Raw genomic sequence first — 20198 nt, 5'->3', positions numbered from 1 at the left:
GAAGCAGTCTCCTGTCTGTTTGGGCTTTGTGCCTTGTTCTCTTCTGGCCATCACACCATACTTTTCCCAGTTTACTGCTGAGGTGCTGATCTGCTCCTCAGCAGTACCAATGAGAGAATTCAAAGCAGTATGACAGATGTGAGCCCAGTGGCTGTCCTGGTGGGAGGTATAGTCTTAAGACTGAGTAGATTTGGGATTAGTTCTTCTCTTCCTGGGAATAGCAGTGCAATGTGTGTTTCATGGTCACCACATAAATCATGTCTCTCACATGTGTAGCTGTGGAAAAAACCCTTTTGGAGCAGGTCCTACAGAGACTAGGACAGTGCATAGTAAAACAACTCTAAAAGGCAAATATTTCACTTGAGGCAATGCAAAGTGCAAAATATGCAGAAGAAAACTTCAGGGGAAATTTTTTTCTCTCTGAAGACTTTTACTTTCCCTTTTCATAGTGTGGAGGACATCAAAATTTATTGCTTTCTAGTATACCTGGAATTGGAGAGATGAGAGAAACAGTTGGAAAAATAAATGGGCTCAAATTAGCCTTGCATGCCAGCCCCTAAAACTGCAGTGGTCTTTCTGTAGCTCATCCTATTTTACATGGAGTGATAGCTAAAACTTTCAGTATTTTTAATTTTGTTGAAAATAAGGATTACAATCATAATTAGATCTACCAAGAAACTTCCAAGATAGTAAAGCAAGTAGTTCATTCATTTTTTCATTCTGATCATCTAATACATTTCTTTTTTTTTTTTTTCAGTAAACTTCAAAATGTCTTTTTGTCCTCTAACACTGAGACTTGAAGTGATAGAAAGGAGTGGTGTAAAAGACAAGTGTTTGCCAGTGTTAGAGAAGACAAGGACGTGCAAAGAAAACAGATTAATTTAGTGGCAAACAGGCAGAGACCATGAAGAACACTTTTTACAGGAGATATCTTGCATAGCCAGCAAAGGGACTGGAGCAAGTGTGATCTACTGAGACAACTTCACATTTTAATACCTAAACAGCAGCAGCATTTTGAATCCCTGTAGGTGTTTCAAGGCCTTGTCAAGGGAGGGCAGATGCAGAGGAATTGTGAGAATCCATTCAGTGGGAAGTGTTGTGCTGTAAAGAGTTGGTGCTTAATTAGATCTGAAGGATACCAAAGGAGTGAGGAAACAGAAGTGTTAATATGGAAGGCTAATAATTGAGTTTATGTAATTAATAATGCCTGATTCAAGCTGAGAGCTGGGAGGCAAATTAGTTACTGTTTAAAAAGTTTAAAGATAAAGATCATGGTAAATCAATTCTATCACCTTATTTGAGCTTGAGTTTTGGCCTTTTTAAAAGTCATAGTAAGCTATATGTGATATCATATATATGATATGAAAACAACTCTGTTACAGTATATATTTTCACCATGGATTATTTTCAAGAAGCTAGAATTGAGTACTTATGAGGGATAGCGAAACACAAGAAAGAAACATTGCTTCAAATCAGAAATTAATCAGATTTTGGCATTACAATTTCATTAAGGCTTGGAGTTTGTTTTTAAAAGTGCAGGGTACCAGTAGATTTTTGATATCTAAGGAATTCTGTTAAATCCAGTTTTGCAGTCATAGGAGCCCTTGTGGAATTTCAGTGCTAAGGGGTATATCTGGGTGTTAGGATTTCCATGAATTTATAAGGAAAGTTGAATTATGAAACAGGCTTCAGGTAATCTCTCTATCATTGCTGCAGCCCCCACTCTTTCTTAGCACCAACGAGTTTCCACCCTCTTGTCTTCTTTCCTTTTGTGATGTGATGCACTGATAAAGAGTGGCCTCTAGATATGCTGGGACAGCAAGTGATTTACTCTTTTTCCAAATTGAAAAAGATATGTCTGTCCTCTAAAGGCTTGGATAGTTGTATAGAAACTGCAGCTTATGCACTGTGAAATAAAAGCTGCAGTATCTACAGGAGCTTCAATCCTGTGCAATGAAAAAATGAAGGTATCCTGTATTATCTACTAACTTGTTTTACTGCTAGTACTGTCCTGTGTGATCAGGACTTAATACAGTAAAGCATGCAAAAACATGCTGAGGTTTAAACACACTAGTACTGTTGCCAGATATGTGCTTAAATACTTTGTTGTCCTAACCCCTCAATTTCTCTGAAATATTTTATTAGATATATATATGTAAGAATTATCATAGAGTAAATGAAATGAAGTGTAGATGAGACAGGGAATAAAAATTGATGCTGATGGGCTTCAGTGTGTCTCTGCTTTGAAAGTCAGTGGAAGTGCATAAACCCATAGTTTCTTTATAGAAGCGAGTAGTATTCTGAGCACGTTGCAATATATTTAATCTAATTCCTTTTAGATTAGAGGGACCTGTTGGTGTATGTAAAAGTCTAATGTAGCATATGGGATATTGTACTGTAGTTTCAGCTGCATTTACTAATGTACTATTTTTATTTCACTTGTTTTTTAACAAAACCTTGTGTAATTGAAAACTCAACTCTGTATCCATTGGAATGCATTTATTCACAGACTACACATAACCTTGAATAAGAGACAGTATTGTTGAGGAGAAGTTTGTGTTAGAACTGGATCTGAAACAATAAAAACTTAAAAAGAAATTTATGCACTAATAGAACTTCAAGATGTTGTAATGAAACCATAACCTGGAAGAAATCCCCCTAAGGTACAAAGAGGAGTGTGAGCAGGGGAAAAAAAACAAAACAAAAAAAAAAAAAAAAAAAAAAAAAAAAAAAGCTTTTGGTCAAGACATTTTGTTGCTGTCCTGATTAGAGCAGATTTGTTTCCAAGAAGTCTGGGCTGCTTTCCCTGCTGAAGACAGTTGAGCAGAGGGATTTGTTCCATGGACACTCTGATAACTGTGGCAGCATCTGCCCAAACAAGCAGGTTTTGGCTGCAAAACCCCAGGCATTTAGAAACTCTTGCAGGTGTTAAGTTTTACTTCTCTCAGGTTTTCCATACCATGGTAAATTAATTTAGTTCGAATGCCTACCAGCAAACTGAGTCATACTGCTTAAACATTTGCAAAGACAGGGTGTTTGGTGATTTGTTCGTGGAGCTTTGCATTCTTAATTTACATTTGCTGGAGGGAGGAGGAGACAAGACTGAGCACGCTCCTGTCCCGCAGCAAACCCTTGGCTTGTTGCAGGCAGGCAGCTCTCAGTGCGCTTGCTCCCTGGGATTGCAGCAGAGACAAAGCAGAACTGAAAGAGTTTAGCAGCAACTTATTAACTGAAGTGGTTTGACTTCAGTAGCTTTTCCCCAGTCTAAAGCTTTGACTGCCATTTGGTTTAGATTGAAATAGAGAATTGTTGTTGCTCACAGTGGTACTGCAATGTTGAGAGATACTAAGGTTTCTGGACTTGTGGGTTTCATTTACTAGTTGTTTGTGAGTTTTATTTTTCTTTTGTACCTTTGGTACTGCCTTTGTCTTTGTGCGTTTAATGCAGCTGGTTGGGGTTTGTTATGGTTTTGCTGATAATATTTTACTTCAGGTATTTTATCCATCTCCAGGATGAAGTCTGGCTCAACACTGCTTACCTTGAGGATTACAGTGTACAGTCTGCTTTGGTCCTTCTCTTACTACAAATTCTCCAGCTGTCAGCATTTTTTTGTCACATCTAGTCTTGTGCTTTGTTATGTCATTGCCCATAATATTTAATTTTTCTTTCTGGTTTTTAGTGGGTTGGTTCTCTCTAGAGAACAGGGTCATGAGTTGTGAGTGAGTGAGATATGATAGTTAGAGAAAGTAGCATGTAGCATTTAGTATCCTCTTTTATATAGCATATTAATGTATTATAACATAATTATAATGAAGAAATCATTCAGCCTTCTGAAATGGAGTTAGACATCATCATTCTTCCCATTAAGTTCACCATCATCTACAACAAGTGGTGACCCTGTTCGCTAGAGTCTAGACACAGGTTGATCTGATTGGCCATCAGGCCCAAACAATCCACCATGATCTAACCAAGTGCTCACTCTGGGTAAACAATTCTCCAAACACATTCCATAAGAGAAAAACAAGGAGCAAAACCAGAAATTGTTTTCTCTTTCATTTCTCTCTGTGCACCTCAATAGAAAATCCTGAGAGAGAGAGAAATGTGCTTGCCACAGGGCTCCATCATGTGTAACAGTGACTTGGGAAGACAAATGCCATCACTCCTTGTGACCCCACCCTCTTCCTCTTTCTTCCCCCAGCTGTGTATGTTAAGCATGATGCCATATGGTACATCCCTTGGATCAGTTGAGGTTAGTTGTCCCAGCTGTGTCCCATTCCAATTTCTTGTGCACTTCCAGTCTGTTTGCTGGTGAGAGGCAGAAAAGGCCTTGACTCTGTGTAAGCACAGCTCAGCAATAGCAAAAATGTCCCTGAATTTTCAATGCTGTCTCCAGCACAAATCCAAAATAGAGCCCTATACTAGGCACTGTGAGGAAAATTAACTCTATCCCAGCCAAAACCAGCAGGTTCTCCACTCTTCATTCATTACCAGTTACGTCATTCTCAGGTGCCACACTATCCAACACATGCTCATTATTTGCCACCCCCTTTCTCATCCCTTGATACAATACACAGATATTATTTCCCCTAGCCTATGGAGTATGCCTGTAAAATATCCATAAATGCCCACTGAGTTTATTGAGGGCAGGAGAGGGGGTGTGGTGTGTGGAATTTTTGGGCATCAAAGCCAGTTCAAATTGGTTTACTGCTACTCTTGGAACTGCTTTTTGTAAGACTTGTCCTCTAGTGTTGTGTGGTTCCTGCTATAGTCATTCCTCTGACATGCAACCCAAATCATGGGTTACAGTGATTTAATCCTATATCCATTAAAATCTCTGTCCCTTGTCCCTTTGAGCCAGACCATAACATTGAACATTCCTTCTCTTGCTCCTAGCCTGCCTAGGGGGTATCCACACACTGCAGTCTTTTATGGCTATGCCTGCTCCAAGCGGAGCCTTTATCTCTGAGCCACGGTCACTTTGGGGGTATAGCTGCTGTGTCATGGGCCTATCCACAGTCACAGTCACTTTGAGGTGCACCTGCTCCAGTGTGGCCTTACCCACAGCCACAGCCCCCTCAGGAATAAACCTGCTCTGTCCTAGCCTTACCCATGGCTGCAGTCCTTCCAGGGGAATACCTGCCCTCATGTGGGATTATCCATGGCCACACACTTTCAGGTGCTCCAGCATGGATTTATCCACAGGCACTGATGCGTCAGTATCTGCCTGCTGCAGCACAGACATATCCCTGGGCCTCCATCCCTTCAGAGGTATTCCCGCTGCTGTACTGTCACAGCCACAGCCACAGCCACTTCCAGATTGTCCTGACTGACACAGATCCACCTGCTCCCACGTGGACTCATCCATGGGTCAGGTCCCTTTGACTGAAGCTCACAGCACAGTCCCAGCCAGCCGGGCCAGCAGCACAGACACACAGCGAGTCCCTGGCCACCTGCCAGCCTGGCACATCCCGCTGCTGTTATCAGTGTTCCCAGGCACAGCACAGTGAGGCGATAAAGCAGCACAGCAGCAGCAAGAGCAAAAGCCAGCCACTAATGAGCACTGGACCCTAATGTACAGTCAGGCAAGCAAGGCTCCTGACAAGCATCTGCCAATTAATAGCTAATCAGCAGTTACAGCTATACATTCAATCTAGCACATTCCCGTCAAACCTGTTGTTATCTTGAACCCTGCGAGACCCATGTTGGGCACCAAGAAGGACTGTTGTGGCTTAACCCGAGCTGGCAATTAGGCCCCATGCAGCCACTTATTCACTCCCCTACAGTGAGATGGTGAAGAGAATGGGAAGCAGTACAGGTGAGGCATTACTCCCTTAATGTCCTAGTTTTGCCTACTTCGTCAGCACATTGATGTAACTTTTGGCCAACTCTTGTGCTGCTAGATTGCCTGCATAAGTTCACTGTTTAGTCCTAATAGCAAAGGGGCAGGGTTTTGAATGGACCTCTGAACTAAAGCAGTTATTCATTGCTGAGGACTGTTTTGCTTCATGTGTGTTTGAAAGACAAGTTATAAAAAATCAAAGCATGCTGGCCTTTTTAATGCCATAATTGGATTACCTGTGACTGCAGTACTCCTTTAACAGTAAAACATGGCCATTAATGGAAAAAGAAGGTGCATGAGGGAGTACAAAGCTGTACAGGCTTAGCTGGAATGAAGTGCAAGTGCTACTTATACACACTGTGTCACTGAAAAACTATGGGTGGCTCTTGGAGTGCAAGACTGCCCTGCACTTGTGCTTCATTTGTTTCTGCAGGGCTAGTTCTGTGCATCCCTCTTGAATTCAAGTGTGACCCAAAGTGTGGTGGAGAAAAAGACTGAAGTTTCAAGTGGAACTTGGGAAGAAGTCTGTTGTAATTAATGCTTCAGGTGCAATTTCAGGAAAAAGCAAAGAGAAAACGTTACACCAGAGAATAATTTGTAAGGCTTTGCTGCAGTACTCTTAATTCTCCAGTGAAATGTTGTAGATAAAGATTACAGATTATTTGCTTGGAAGAGTGGTGGCAGCTTTCTTTGCAGATTCCTCTGGCCTGAGTTATCTGTACTGACTGAAGGATGGATGTTTGCTGAGGTTCAAATGCTTTGTCTGTAAGCAGCACATGTCATTTTTTCTCTGCAGACATTCTTGGTACTAAGTTTGTTCATCATTCAGCTATTGGCCTTTTGTTGGGAAGGGTGGGAAAGGACCTTCACTCAGACTGTGATGGGATAACCACATGTTGCATAACAATCCAACAAGGCAAGGCAAAATTGTGCATCGCTGCCCTGTGCTAGCCTGAAAGTGGGGCAATGCCCCTGGGCTGGAGGGAGCAGCAATCAGGGCCAGGGACTGCACAAGCCGATCTTGCCAGGAGGCTGCTGTGGCCCCAGAGGGAGGGTTCCGGCCTCCACTGTTGTCTTCTGGGGACAATCTCTGCTCCTCCTGCTTTGAACAAAGAAAGGAGGATTTTACAGCTGCTTGATGGAGCATCAGAATTCAGGTTTGTTACCCTTTAGATTTAAGAATCGCTGAAATTTGTGTTAAATACTTTTCTTCTGTTTGGCCTGCCTGCCTGGGCAAACCTCAACTTCTACCCCAATTGTTGGTCATGTGGCAGGAGCCCACTTGTGCGTTTTCAGCAAAACAGCTGAGCTTTTCAAAAACTGGCTGGAGCTCTGCAGCTGGGCTGGAGCCTGGCCCAGGAGCAGGAGCTGTTAATGGCTGATTGAAGCCTTTAATTTAACCCCTTTCCAGCAGTTGTGCTGACTAGTGTTGGAGCTGTCAGATGTCATTGTCGCACCATTACCCTTCAAAGGAAAGCATGCAGCAGTAATCCCATAGAGCCAGGCTTCTATTTGCTGCGCCTCCAGTTGGGGCTCTTCCTGTTAACTACTACATCTGTGGCATATGAATTTCTATCCCAGTCTTACTTTAAATGTAAATAGAAAATGGAGAATATTTCTATCAATAGTTGTGTCGATAAAGATTTTTATCATGAATGTATAGAAGGCAATAATTACATCTTAATTTTCTCAAATAGGGATGTTGCAAATCTTCCATGTAAATAACCAAATTGTGCCAGATAGTCTAATGGCATTCAATAATATTTTTTCCCTCGGATGGGAGCAATGATGACTTAGAGATCAGAGTTGATTTGAAATTTAGTTTTGTAATAATCATCATGTGATGACCAGTGATGAGGATTTAAGTAAGGTTCTGGCCCAAAGCATCCATCAAATACAGGCTTCAATTTCAAAGGTAAAGAGAGAACAGCTAATTTAGAAGTTCTTTTATCAAAGGTAGTTTTTATAGCAGGAAGAATGAGTAAGTACAGACTAGCAATTTGTGGTCTATTCCTTTTTTTTTTGCATTAATATGATTAATTTGTTTTCATTTCTTTTGTTCAAGGAATTAATTTCCCCTCTCACTTTGTAGGATACTTTGAAGTTAGCATCCAGCTATCAACCTTTGTCTCTCTCCCCTCACCCACTCACATTCCTGGAGTGTGTTTATGCAGGTTGAGGGCAAGAAGTGCTGTGCCCAGCTCTAGGGAATTAATTCATATTGTCAGTCTTAATTTTCAGGTGTTCAGTTTCACATATCAACCTACTAAACAGAACCAGTTTGATTTCAAATTATACATTTATTCTACTTTTTTAAATGGTTGTAAAACTCATATTTAAAAATGTGTATTTATTATAATACTTTTCCCAGTATGGCCAGTTTCTTTCCTGCTTCAAGTGCCTTTTTAAAAAGGATCCTGAAATAAACGGATTCTTCAAAATTAGTTTATTATCCTAACGAAATGTCATCAGAGTTAGTTCCCAATATGCTCACACAGGTTTGTCTGATAGAATTTTTTTTTCAAAACCTTTTCTCATTTGTATTCTTGCTGTTTCCATTGTCAAAGTGGCTGATATGGGGGTCAGACCCCACCAGCCCTGCATGTTTTTAAGTCCTGAAATATGCAGCATATGTCATGTTGTTACAGCTTTTCAACTATGGTCTTCTCATGAAATAATGAACATAGAAATCACTAAAGGGGAACTGAACTGAAGTAAAAAAATTAAAGTGATAGTGCAAATCAGCAGAAAGGGCTTACCCAGTCTCAACCTTAAAGAATGGATGGCTCGAGAGCTTGGGCTGCAAGGCTTACTGCCAACAAAGACCTGAGTTCAGGATGTCTGCTTTTTTGAGCTAGCAGCTGTTGATGCTTTTAACCTCTGAAAGAGGAAAATAGAGGTACAGTGTTGCTGTCAGCTGGAAAGCAGGAATCTATTTTGCCCAAATGTTTATAATTTTGATGAAATTATTTTTGCACAAAAAGATGCAACAGTAGACTGTTTGAATTTCGCTATGGAAAGATAAGAAAACTAGTAAATGTGCATGTGGGCACAGCCTTATGATAAGACTCCTTGCCAGGGATAATGTGGCTCAGATCCTGACTCAGCACAACTCTCTGTTACATGGTTCTGTTGCCTCATTTTCTGGTGGGGTTGGTTTAGGATTTTTTTCTGTGTTCTTAGGGGTTGTTTGTGGTTTTGTGGTTTTTTTTGTTTTGTTTTTTACTGGATTCTTTCACTTCTCTGAAAAGTTCAAAGTTAAATCCATTTCCTTTACAATAACACTAAAACTTTGGGTGGGGAGAGTCTTAAATTGGTTTTCTTGAATTAAATAAGGGCTTTAGTTGTGCTCTGAAATGATCAGTTTCATGTTAAAAAAAACACAGAGCAGGTATATGCACATCTATACATACAGACTTCTTAAAACTGGAAACGTGGATGTAGGTGCAGGTTTTTCTAGAGGCTTGTGAAGGGTGTCAAGAGTTCTGAAGAGCAAGACCTGATAGCAGCTACAGGCAGCCCAAAGAGCAGTAGTTGTGGAAAAAAAGTTGTGCCAGATTTCTTCCACTGCCCACAGTGCTGTTGAGTTCTGAATTTTGGATTTGCTTCCTACAGCTCAAGAACCTAACAGAAAGAGTTGGATCTTTTACATGTGTACTTGGGTTTGGATTCAAGTCTCTGTATGTGAGGTCTCAAGTAAAAAAAAAAAAAAAAAAAAAGGGAGAGAACCGTTTAATTCTACTGGACATTGCAGTGACTGTATGATGGAACTTCCTGACACAAAATGCCTTTCAGCTTATCAGTTTGTCATAAAGTAGAGTAGAAAAAAAGAAAGAGTGAGTAAGTTTAAAACTAAATTATCCTTTGTTTTTCACTACATAACCTTTATGATTTTTTAAAAATCTGTCTAAGCTTCCCCTTCTCTTTCCTTGCCACTTTTCAAAAAGAAAATACTTTTTTTTGCTGTTCTTGGAAACACTGAAGAGAAATTGAGAAAATGGCAAATAGTTTTAATAGAAATATAGTCCAGCTTTGTTTACATGAAAATGAAGAATTGGTAAGATCTGAAAAGTGTTATTTAGAGAAATGGAGAATATCATTGACCCTTAGGAATAGGTGGCCTGTACTTGAAGAGCACATAAAAACAAATCAGGACCATTGGTATTCAGAAAGAGGTTTGCTATAGTCAGCCATGGCTTTCATGGCAAGGAGCTCCTTGTGCTTGTTTTCTCATCTTATCAGTGAGTGCTTCACTTCAGAACCACTCAAAATTCCTAGCCCCACCGTCACAGAAAGCAGGCTGCAGGGTGGTGGTGATAGGGACGTGTGGCTCACAGAGGTGCTGCTTTCCTCATTAATTGTGAGTATTTGTTCAGGAGGTGACTGAGGCCAAGGTACAGCATGCTGCCAATTAGCTATCCTCGCCACAGGGCCAGCACCTGGGCAAGGAATCTGACCAGACTGTTCCTACCCCAAAGTACCCTGTAGCAAACTGTTATTTGCATGTTGGTTATTCATGTATTTTCTCTCTTCCTTTTGTTGTGCTTTTCCCACAGGACAAAACGCTCCCACTGGGGGAAGTGGTGGCTCTTCCCCAGGCCAATTGTCAGCTCTTGAACAAGAAGGGCCCCATTTGGGCAATATCCAGTTGGGCTTTACCTCCTGCCTCCCTTGTCTGTGTCACATCCTGAGTCCTCTGGCTTCACATTTAACCATTCTTGATGTGGTTTGTTTAGGTTTTTTATTCTGCTGAAACATTACAGCTCTTCCTGATGCCAAAACCACTCTCTCTATCTAAAAGTCCTCCCTGGAAAACCCTGTCTTTCACTGTTTTCCAACATTATTTCACAGAACTTCTTTTTGGCCTTACCTGTACAATAAAAATCAGTGCTGACTAATGTAAGGATTTTTAGGCAGAGCTGGCAGGTCTTACTCATCTTTTTTATACCAGCAAGAGCTCTAGTACAGAGGCAGTTCCTGCCAGCAACAAGAACACTTCAGTATTGTACCGTTTGAGTAACGAGTGTAAAATGCATCAATCAAAGACCTGCTGTGTCTCAATCACATATTGGCCTTTATATTAATATGGTTTTAGCACAAAGATAGCTGCCATAGTTCTGGGCTTGCTTCATCTCGTTTGGAAAATTGATCAGAAGGTATTTGATTTCTTTGCTGCAGAATGCTGTGTTCCCATATCGACTTTCCTTTTTCTGAAGCCTGTTTCTATTTAGGGGGTTTTTTTGTGTTTATGCCATAATTTTTCTGGACTCTGCTTCTGTTTGTTACAAGTGAATTTATGTCTTAGCACTGCCTCACTTTTTATTGTTACAGGGCTTTACAAAAGCTGCAGTTTATCTATAATTGCTAATGAATTATGTTTTTCAAAATCATTGTGAAATGTTTTTCGGCCCTGTGGCTCCCAGCCTTAGTGTTGAATGCAGAGTATTTGAGATGGATGAAAAAAACCCTTCTGCTTTCTTTGTTGGCAAATGGGAGAGAGAGGGTCCAATGTTTGCCCTGAGATGTGTTAGGTTCAATAGATTCTGGTGTTTGCATCAAGCTGAAAGGTAGGATATTTCTTCCCTCTCTAATACTAAAAGCAGATATGTGAGTGCTCTAACACTGTGTTCTCTCTGAAGCTACATTTGATCAGTAGTTAAGCTAAGTATTTACCTGTGTCTGCACTTCTGTATGAGGCATTGAGACACTTGGACTTTTGTTTTGTGTTTAGAAGTATTTATTGTTTGAAATTTCTTTTTCTTTTTTTTTTTAAACCATCCCTTCAGCTTAACTCATTTCCTTGATCCAGAGTTTTGCTGCTGCTGCAGGATGCTACAATTTAGAATGTGTCAACTCAGGCTCTAATGTGCAAGAGCAATGGTGCAGAAAAATCATTCTTTACTGAAACAGCTAAGGGGATGGTCCAGAGGTTGTGGTTTGAAACTCAAAATGAGACTTTAACTAATCTGTACCACTGGAAACTCACTGAATTGTTAGTTCCCTCAAACACTTGCTAAGGTGGTTGACACAGGAATAGGTCTTTTTTATTTCTTTATTCTGACCTGTGGCTCATATCTAGTGACTCATAGGCAATTTCCATTACATACCTGCGCTGTCTCTTTACAGGGGCTTCCCTGCTTCTTCCCCAGCACCTCTGCAGAGGCTGAAATACAGTGTGGTGGAGGACTCCAGGCAGAATTGTTGCTTTCAAAGTAAATCAAACTTTTACAAGCCTTCAGTGTGCTGCTGTCTTTCAGATACATCTTTGTTTAATCATTTTAGAAGCTAGACTAGAACATGCAATGCATGTTCAGAGGAAAGAGAGAAAACATTTCAGGAAAGATTGGCAAAATTCTCTAACAGAAGTTTTCTGCTGTATATACCTTATTTACACCTGCTGAAATGGTTTCATAAAATTATTTATACATCTATAAGCTTTTTAGTCATCTCCTTTTTACTGATTATGTCACTGTATTTTCCCAGCACTCATCTGAGTCTCACTTTGCACACTTTCTGTCTGCACAGTGAGATTAATCCTGTCTTGGGACCTGCAGAGGAGTGCTTAAATTTATGATTTAAATGGATACAGCTCCTGTGGCAGAAATTGTGAAGAGGTTTGTGAATTTTTAATTAGAAGGGATTAATTCAATGAATACAATTTCCTAAACTAAGTTGTGGTGCAGAGCATAGATGTGGCTTGATGTTTAAGTAATTAAAATATGCACATTCCCCCTGGAATGTGTGAACCAAGCCCTGGATAATCAAGTTTCCTTTCAGATGCTCTTGTCTGCTATGCTTGTGTATTTCAGGAGCAGAGCAGCAATGCCTTCAGATAGGCTGTGATACGCCTTTTACCTGTTACATTACATACAGAACAAGTGAACCGAAATTGTCATGGAAGGAAAAGTCCCTCATGAATTCAAAACCTGCCATTCCAGTCAGGAAATGGTTTTTCACCTTCTTTCCCATGTATTCTGTGCTTTGTACTTTCTTCCCAGTTCCATTTTCCAGACTTAGCTCATAAATGTTTGCAAAACTGTTTTGAAGATTTTTATGAGGAAAGCAGTATATAAAACCAAAATCACAATATTTAGGAACATGCAGTAATTTGAAAAGAAAATGCATGCAAATGATCACATAAATTCATTCACAAAGTAGGCAGAAAAAGCTACCTGCAAAGGAAGCTTCTTTCTTGGTCCCTAAGGCAAACAACTAAAGGTTTGAAGCGTAAGCTACAAATCCTGCTTGTTAAGCTTGCTACTACATTTTCTTCCAAAACAAGAGAATTGTAAACAGCACTTCCCCAACTTGCACTTCTGCACCAGAGTTACCAGTGTGGCTCTGCAGTTGCTCTCTGTGGCACTCATGGTGTGGAAGGGTTGGTGATCCCAGGCAATTCCCGGGCAGCGCGATGCCTGACATCCATTCCTTCCTCCAGCTGCTGGATCAGAGCTTCTGCCAGGACCTCAGGGCCTTGTCCTGTGACCATCCTCTTGATGGTATTGGCTTTGGATGAAGGATGAAACAGGAAGAAAATAGGACTGCTAAGAAATGGGAGAGCAAAAGGTGGGAGAACAAAATTCCTCTGCAAGCTGAGATTGTTTTAGATCAGGTGTAGGTGACTTGATGGAAGAATCCCTACTTTAAATTCACTGGGCTTACTTTACAGGATATTGGCATTACTAATTTTTAAAACTTCCTCCTGGGTTTATTATCAGTATTAGAGATTATGTGCTGTGCTGACCTTGGACCTCAAGGGGATCTCGACAAGCTGATGCTAAGCCGCTGTTTGCTTTCCATCTAATATTCCCTGGGGACTGGATACAATTTATGGACATCTCAGTTTCTCCAGAATCTTCAGATCTTAGTTGCTGGTTTTAATAGTGTATTGGACAAATTCAATATGCACCAACAGTTTCTGGGTACAGGATGGGTGCCCTGCCTAGGGCTCCTTAAATCCAGAAACCATGCAAATTATCAGTCACCTTTGGGAAACACTGGATTTAATAGTGTAGCTTAAGGAGTCTGCACTTATTCAGTTACTTTTGCAGATCATTGGGTTTCTTCAGAACACTGTGTAGCATCTAGGTGATAGGAATTTTCTGATACATCTCAGACAAGCTTTATGGGCACACATGGAGGGCAGTTATCTGGGGCGGCAAGGCTGCTCACACAGAAGATACCTATTGCTCTGATGCCTGCTTTGTCTAGACAACAGTTCTGGAAATGCAGGCTAGGGATGTTTCTTACTGCAGCCACTGTTTCTATAAGCCCAGCCTATCCTTAGTTTCATTTTTAAGTTTTGGCTCAGAAGGATGAAAGATGAACTTTAATGAAACTAACCTTTAAAAATATTTCATGAAAAGATCATGTAGCGTGCTAGAGAACATGCCAACAGTACATTTGCTCAACCTTCTAGAATTAGCCTTTGGTAAAAAAGGGCCCTGATCCTGATGGATTAAAGTCAACACAACCTGTGGATTTTAAAGTGAGGTTTAATGGATTTTAACCAAAATAAATAGAATTGCTCAAGGCTGATAGAAGTTCTCTGATCTCTGATACAGATTTAAGCCAGAAGTTTAGTTGAAAGTACTATTTCCCCACGTATTTTTCTTTTGTTTCTTGTGTAAATAGCAATAGAAAAAATACCATTCTGCTGGAAAGGCAGGTAGGAATATTAATCAAAACAGTGTAGGACCATCAGGTGTTTTGCATTCCAGCATTGCAAAGTTGGAGGAGGAGGGAGAGGAAAGTTGTCCTTGCTTCTGCCCCCCACAGTCATCTTGGTCCTATAAAACAGGTCCTGTTCTAACAGGGTGAGCTTGACAGCAAATGAGAAAAAAGAAAGTAAATACAGTCAGGTTTTTTAGGATTTAGTTACATGGGATGCAGCTGACTGTTCAACTGAGTAGTTTTATGCTGAAAGTAGGAACTTTTCATGTAATTGTAGTCTCAGGCTTCATGAGCAACTGCTCAAGCAGTTACACAAATTTACACAAAACGACTATATTTAAAAAATAAAAAAAAAACCAAAACACTTGAAGCAAAGCAGCTTTTTAAGACAGCGGATAAATCATCAGGAGCTTAGGATCTGAAGGCCTGTTGGGGGACGTGGTGGGTTCTCCTGACTGGCATAATGAAACTGTGACATAAAACTGATGAAATGTTCCTTTTCTCATCAGTGCAGCAGAGTATGGACAAATGAGATGCTCATGAATGGCAAGTGTCTGGATCATGGAGCTCGTCTTTCTCTCCCTCCTTGCAAAGAGCTAGGCAGGGCTTGGAGAGTGTTTGAGGAATGTGCCTGCAGCCTTTTCCAGGTGCAAAACTTAGATTCCCTTTTGACAGAACTAATGCAGAAAGTTGCACCAGGGATGCCTGGTGCCAAGTAGCTAATTTAATTTCTCTTATCTGTGAACATCTCTGGAATTTCCCTGGCCTTGGTCCAGCTTCTGTTTGACTAGAGGAGTCCTGTTGGATCTCTCAGTAAGTGAACGTGATCGCCTTTTCACGTCTACTTTCACTCAAGGACTTCATTTCCCTTTTTGTGCTACAAAATCAGCAAAAGCAGCTGAGGAGACAATGCATGGTCAGACAAAAATCACCAGCAGGGCAGTGACCTGGTGTCAGCCTTGAACATGAGCAAGGACATAGCCATGAGCCATCCTGTGCCCTCCCTGGCTCCTGTGGCCAGCAGTGCAAGCTGACTCAGTTGTGTGATGGCAGAGCAGGATCCTTTCTACTCAAGGTCTTGCAGACTTCCTGAGTGGGTTAGTCCAACACCACCTCATAGCAGTCAGTAGTAAGTTCCTGTTTAGTATTAAAAGGCTGCATTTACAGAAAACTGTGCCTGATTTTTTTTTTTTAATTAAATCCCAAGAATATTTTGTCACCCTTTGTGTAAACAACAAGAATAGGAAGTATAATTTCACAGAGATAAGAGTTTTACATGTAGGCTGAGGAATGCATGAACAAAGAAGTCCTTCCTTCAGTACTGAGAAACAAATCCATGTCCTTTTTTTTATTTTCTTGAAGTGTGTACACCACTGCTTACCCAGCTCTGATGAGTAAGTTACGGAATTCGCTTTGCTGGCTGAGAATAAAGTAGGAATAAGTAGTTTATCCCATGATTTTCACGTGAAGATCCACCAACAAAGTGTAGTTCTCAGTACTGATGACTGTATTATCTTCCTCCATTCTAACTGGAGTTTTCCCAGTAATTTCAGCTAGACATGTTAATAGTACGTGCCTTTTAAGCAGTTGCTTGCAGTCTTCAATTAGATACCACCAGTGGGACTCCCTCATCTAACTTGAGGTAGCTGAAACCTGTCAGGCAAGTTGTTCTGTAGGAGTTTCTGTGTCTCCCCATCAATGGCAAAGACAGCCTGGATAATTGAGTTCTAGAGTGGATGGTTATATCCTAAATGTTTGTAGAAAAGTGGTTTGAACTCCATACTGTTGACATGCTTCTGTGTGAGAAGCTAGCCTTGATGAAAGGTATCTGCATCCTCTCAGTATTTTTTTGTCAGAGAATTATCTTTTAATGCCAAATTTTTCCTGAAGGTGATTTCTTGGAAATTGCACTTGAACTTATCTAACAAATTGTGCGGTGATCTAGTGAAAATAAAACACCCCTCTTTCTATTTTGTTTTGAATTACTTCAGTCTGGCAAAAGTCTTTACTTTCTGTGTTCTGCAGTGATAAGTATGAAATTAGCTGTTTTACTGGATTATTTCAGAATTTATCCTGAAAGCAGTTCTTTCTAGAGTAGTTAATATTTCTTGTATCAACTATTTTGAAATAGTTCTTGGTTCTGTTACTCTCTTTTCCCTTTTTCCCTCCTTCATATTTCTTCTTTCTGGTGTTTGGATATTTCACTAACTTGATATTTGTTGTATTTTAGGAGAAACCTGATACCAGCCCCACATCTCTACAGCTGCGATCCCAGATTGAGGTAAGCACTTAGATTTTGATCATCAACTTTTGTTTGTTTGTTCTTTGATTTGATATTCTGCATTAACTGGGTAAAAGCTTCTCTAGTGCCTGCTCTCAGTGCTGCATATTTTCTCTTGCAGGAGTCACTTGGTCTCAGCAGCACCACATCAACACCTGACACTGAAAGAAAGTAAGTGAAAGCACAAGAAGTGAGAAAGGAGGGAGGGGGAATTTGGTATGTTTTCTTTTTCCTTAGAGTAAATTACTTTTAGATTGTACTGATGTACCTAGATTTCAGATCCAGGCACCATAAATGAAAACTGTTTTTGAACCTGTTCCTTCTCTTCCTCACTTTTGGCCTTCTATTATTTTGGGGTTTTGTGTCAGAGGAGGATTATTGTTTCTCTTTTCTGTGAGCACTTGGGGGCATACATCAAGATGACTGGTAGTCATTTCTGAGGAACATCAGTGATTTCACATTCTCTGCAAATTATGCCTGCCTTAAAAATTACTTTCTTTGACTAGACCTAAATGCAGCCAAAAAAAGACAGGTGACGGGAAGGGAGAGTTACAGACTTCCATCGTGTTCCTTTTCCTGTGCACTCCTGAGTTTGTAACTGTGCTTTTGAAGAAGGTGCCAAGGGCATGAAGTACTTAAAACCAAGTTAAAAGGAGCTTTAATTTTAGCATCCTTAATGAAAACCTCTCTGTGAGGACTGAGAGGGTTTCTGTTTACTGTCACCTCCTGCTGCAATGTGTGTGCTTGTTTTCTGTGCCTCCTTCCTTTGATCCCAAGATCTTGGATCCCTGCTGCTGAGGGTAACGTGCAGTGGTGCATGAAGACAACTAACTGACACTCTGTGTCCAATTGCCTGCACTTCCATGGGGTAGTGCCAGCTGGATGAGTACAGAGGGACTACATGGAATTCATTTGTGATGGCACGTGCTTTTGTAAGGTTTTTATAGTCCCACATTTGAATATCCTTGAGTGATTCACCACTGGGCAGTAATAGGAAGGTTTCTTGCTTTTGCTAGTTCTTTAGAAGGACTGTCAGTCTCAGAGCAATCTTTGGTGGATGCAGTGTATGGGACTTTGCTGGGCACTGACCATATAGAAGTCAGTTGTATGGTAGCGAACAACTGCTTAAGGGCTTCCTTTGGCCTTGTCTGGAAGCTGATTCATGCTAAAGGTCTCAGAACATTATATATTGTCTTTTAGAGGTGCCTTCTCTTGTTTCATCACTCAAAGAGAAAAGCAGAGATGGTTTGCTTGAGGTAGATGCTCATTTTCAAAACAGCCTAAGACAGATAAGGTGAATTACCTTGGGTACCATCACTGTCCCCATATTACATGCTGGTAAAAAGAGAAGGGTTTAATACTTTGTGCTTCTGGTACTCATATATGGAAAAGAATCTTTGAAGGATATGTGGCTGTCCAACATTATAATGAAACCAGAAGTGCCAAGTAGATGGGAACTGTAATCTGGGAAGTAAACCTGCAAGGTTATCCTATAATCATACAACTTCTCTCTCAGCCTCAAAGCACTTTACCCATGGGTAAATATCATAATCCCACCTCAGGTAATAATGAGATGAAGCTTCTGCAGGAGGACAGCACACAACTCGGAAAAAACTCCACCTACCAGTTCTAGCCAGCTTCCTAAGTTGTGCCTCTATGTAGGTGTTCTACCACAAATAACTGAGTGAGAAGACAGTATCAGCAAAAAATCTCCTGAGTGACTCCTCTGAGACAGCCCATTTATCTCACTGAAAGGAAATTATATTATCTTAGTTCAGATGAAAGGGACATGTGATTTTTATGGACCTTTCAAGAATGGAAGTGTGCCATTTGAGGATTTGTAGAACAGTGTATGTGATTAACCTGATCATATATATGAAACTGGTGCAGGACAGGTTGTGCCAGATACTTGCACAATAAGAAGCAAGGCCATGTGATGCATGATAATTGGACAAGATGTTGAAAATAACAAATTGTATCTACTCAATACTGTACAAATTATTGAAACCTGAAATTATACAAGTCTGTGCCTATTTGTGACAGCCTGCCATATCAGTGTTGGCTTCACCTCTCTAGCCTGGAATGCTGAATTGTCACAGAAATTGCCCCTTACAGGGAGGCAGGGTTCATAAAACTGATCTGCAGGAAAAATGACCAGTTCAAGCCCATCCAATACACCTGTATTTGCTACTTACATGCTGAATTTGATATTTTTCAGGGAAGGATGTTGTGTTGGCTCCAGGGATTTTTGTGGTGTTCAGTATATGGCTTTCATCTGAATTTTCTGTGTGGGCATGCTACTAGGCATGGACGCTTGTGTCTTTGGGGACACAGTTTTTATGTCACTCTTATGCTGCATGAAGGATGTGTGGTAAACCTTCTACAAAACTTCTTTTGTTGTAAGAAGACTAGTTTGCCAAATATGAAACTTGATGCAGATGTACATTGGTTTCTCATATTCATAAAAGATTTGGGGGATGAAAGGAAAGATTTGTTCAAAACTCGACATACAGACTTTCAGGAGCTGGAAAAAAGTGGTTTTTTGAGTACTCTTCCACAAGTAAGAGCTGATCCAAGAACAGTTATAATTCTACATATTGAAAATGTTTTCCTAGGGTGAAGTTGTTTCTGGTCTGGTGTTCTGAGCAGGTTGCTTTAAAAAATAAGGGCAGACCCAAGGAAAAATCCCTACTAAAATAAGTAGAGAGCAAGTGTCTGGCTGGAATATGGTCACTCTCAATAGCACCCTCATCCAGCACTGCTGCCTGCACACCCTACAGCTTAATGCTACCAAAGTCTAAAGTTTTAAAATAACACATCTGGATGGTTGTTTGATTTGCCAGAGTTTAGACATTCCAGACAGAAAGCAGCTTTGAGGGAACCTGGGAAGAGCAATATTTGCTTTAACCTGGTTTGGTTTTCCTTTTCTGTGCTGCTCAGCTGGAAGAGAGAGCCCAACAGGCTCCACTGTACGCCACACTGAAAACAGATTAACCTTGGTGGTCTGTGGTAGGAAAAAATCCTGTTTGTGTGGACAAGAAGTGTATGTTGAGTCTTGCCTTGAATCTTACTAACCCTGCTGCCCGGTCTGGTGTAAAGTCAGTGCAGAATTAGTCAGTGCCCTCAGTCCAACAAGTTGCTCAACAAGTATCTGTCTAGTGAGTGATGTGCTCTAACACAGATGAGCAGCAGCAGAGTTTGTAGGCAGGCAAAAGGGATTAAATGAGCCTGGAGGCAGAAATGTTTGTCACTGTGAGTCATTGTCATCACCCCTCACCCTCTAAGGCATCTGGGGCAATACTACCTTCTGCTGTTGCTAGCAACACTGTTCCTGTTAATTAGATGAAGCTACAAAAAAAGACTGCATATGTGAACCTGCCCAGTGCATTATATGTGTCCTACCAA

General features: G+C 40.7%; 1 protein-coding gene across 4 annotated transcripts in view; it reads left to right on the top strand.

Annotated features, from left to right (window-relative positions):
- The window catches only part of SASH1 (SAM and SH3 domain containing 1), a 189412-nt gene that overhangs the window by 110903 nt on the left and 58311 nt on the right, over positions 1 to 20198 (top strand). For all 4 annotated transcript variants that reach the window (XM_053937995.1, XM_053937994.1, XM_053937996.1 and 1 more), the window contains exons 3-4: positions 16743 to 16793; positions 16915 to 16964. In XM_053937995.1, the coding sequence (XP_053793970.1) occupies positions 16743 to 16793; positions 16915 to 16964 (101 nt within the window). The remainder of the gene's footprint in view (positions 1 to 16742; positions 16794 to 16914; positions 16965 to 20198) is intronic.

The sequence above is a fragment of the Vidua chalybeata genome, chromosome 3, assembly GCF_026979565.1.
Source record: "Vidua chalybeata isolate OUT-0048 chromosome 3, bVidCha1 merged haplotype, whole genome shotgun sequence".
NCBI lineage: Eukaryota > Metazoa > Chordata > Aves > Passeriformes > Viduidae > Vidua > Vidua chalybeata.
This window is presented reverse-complemented; position numbering and strand designations above follow the sequence as displayed.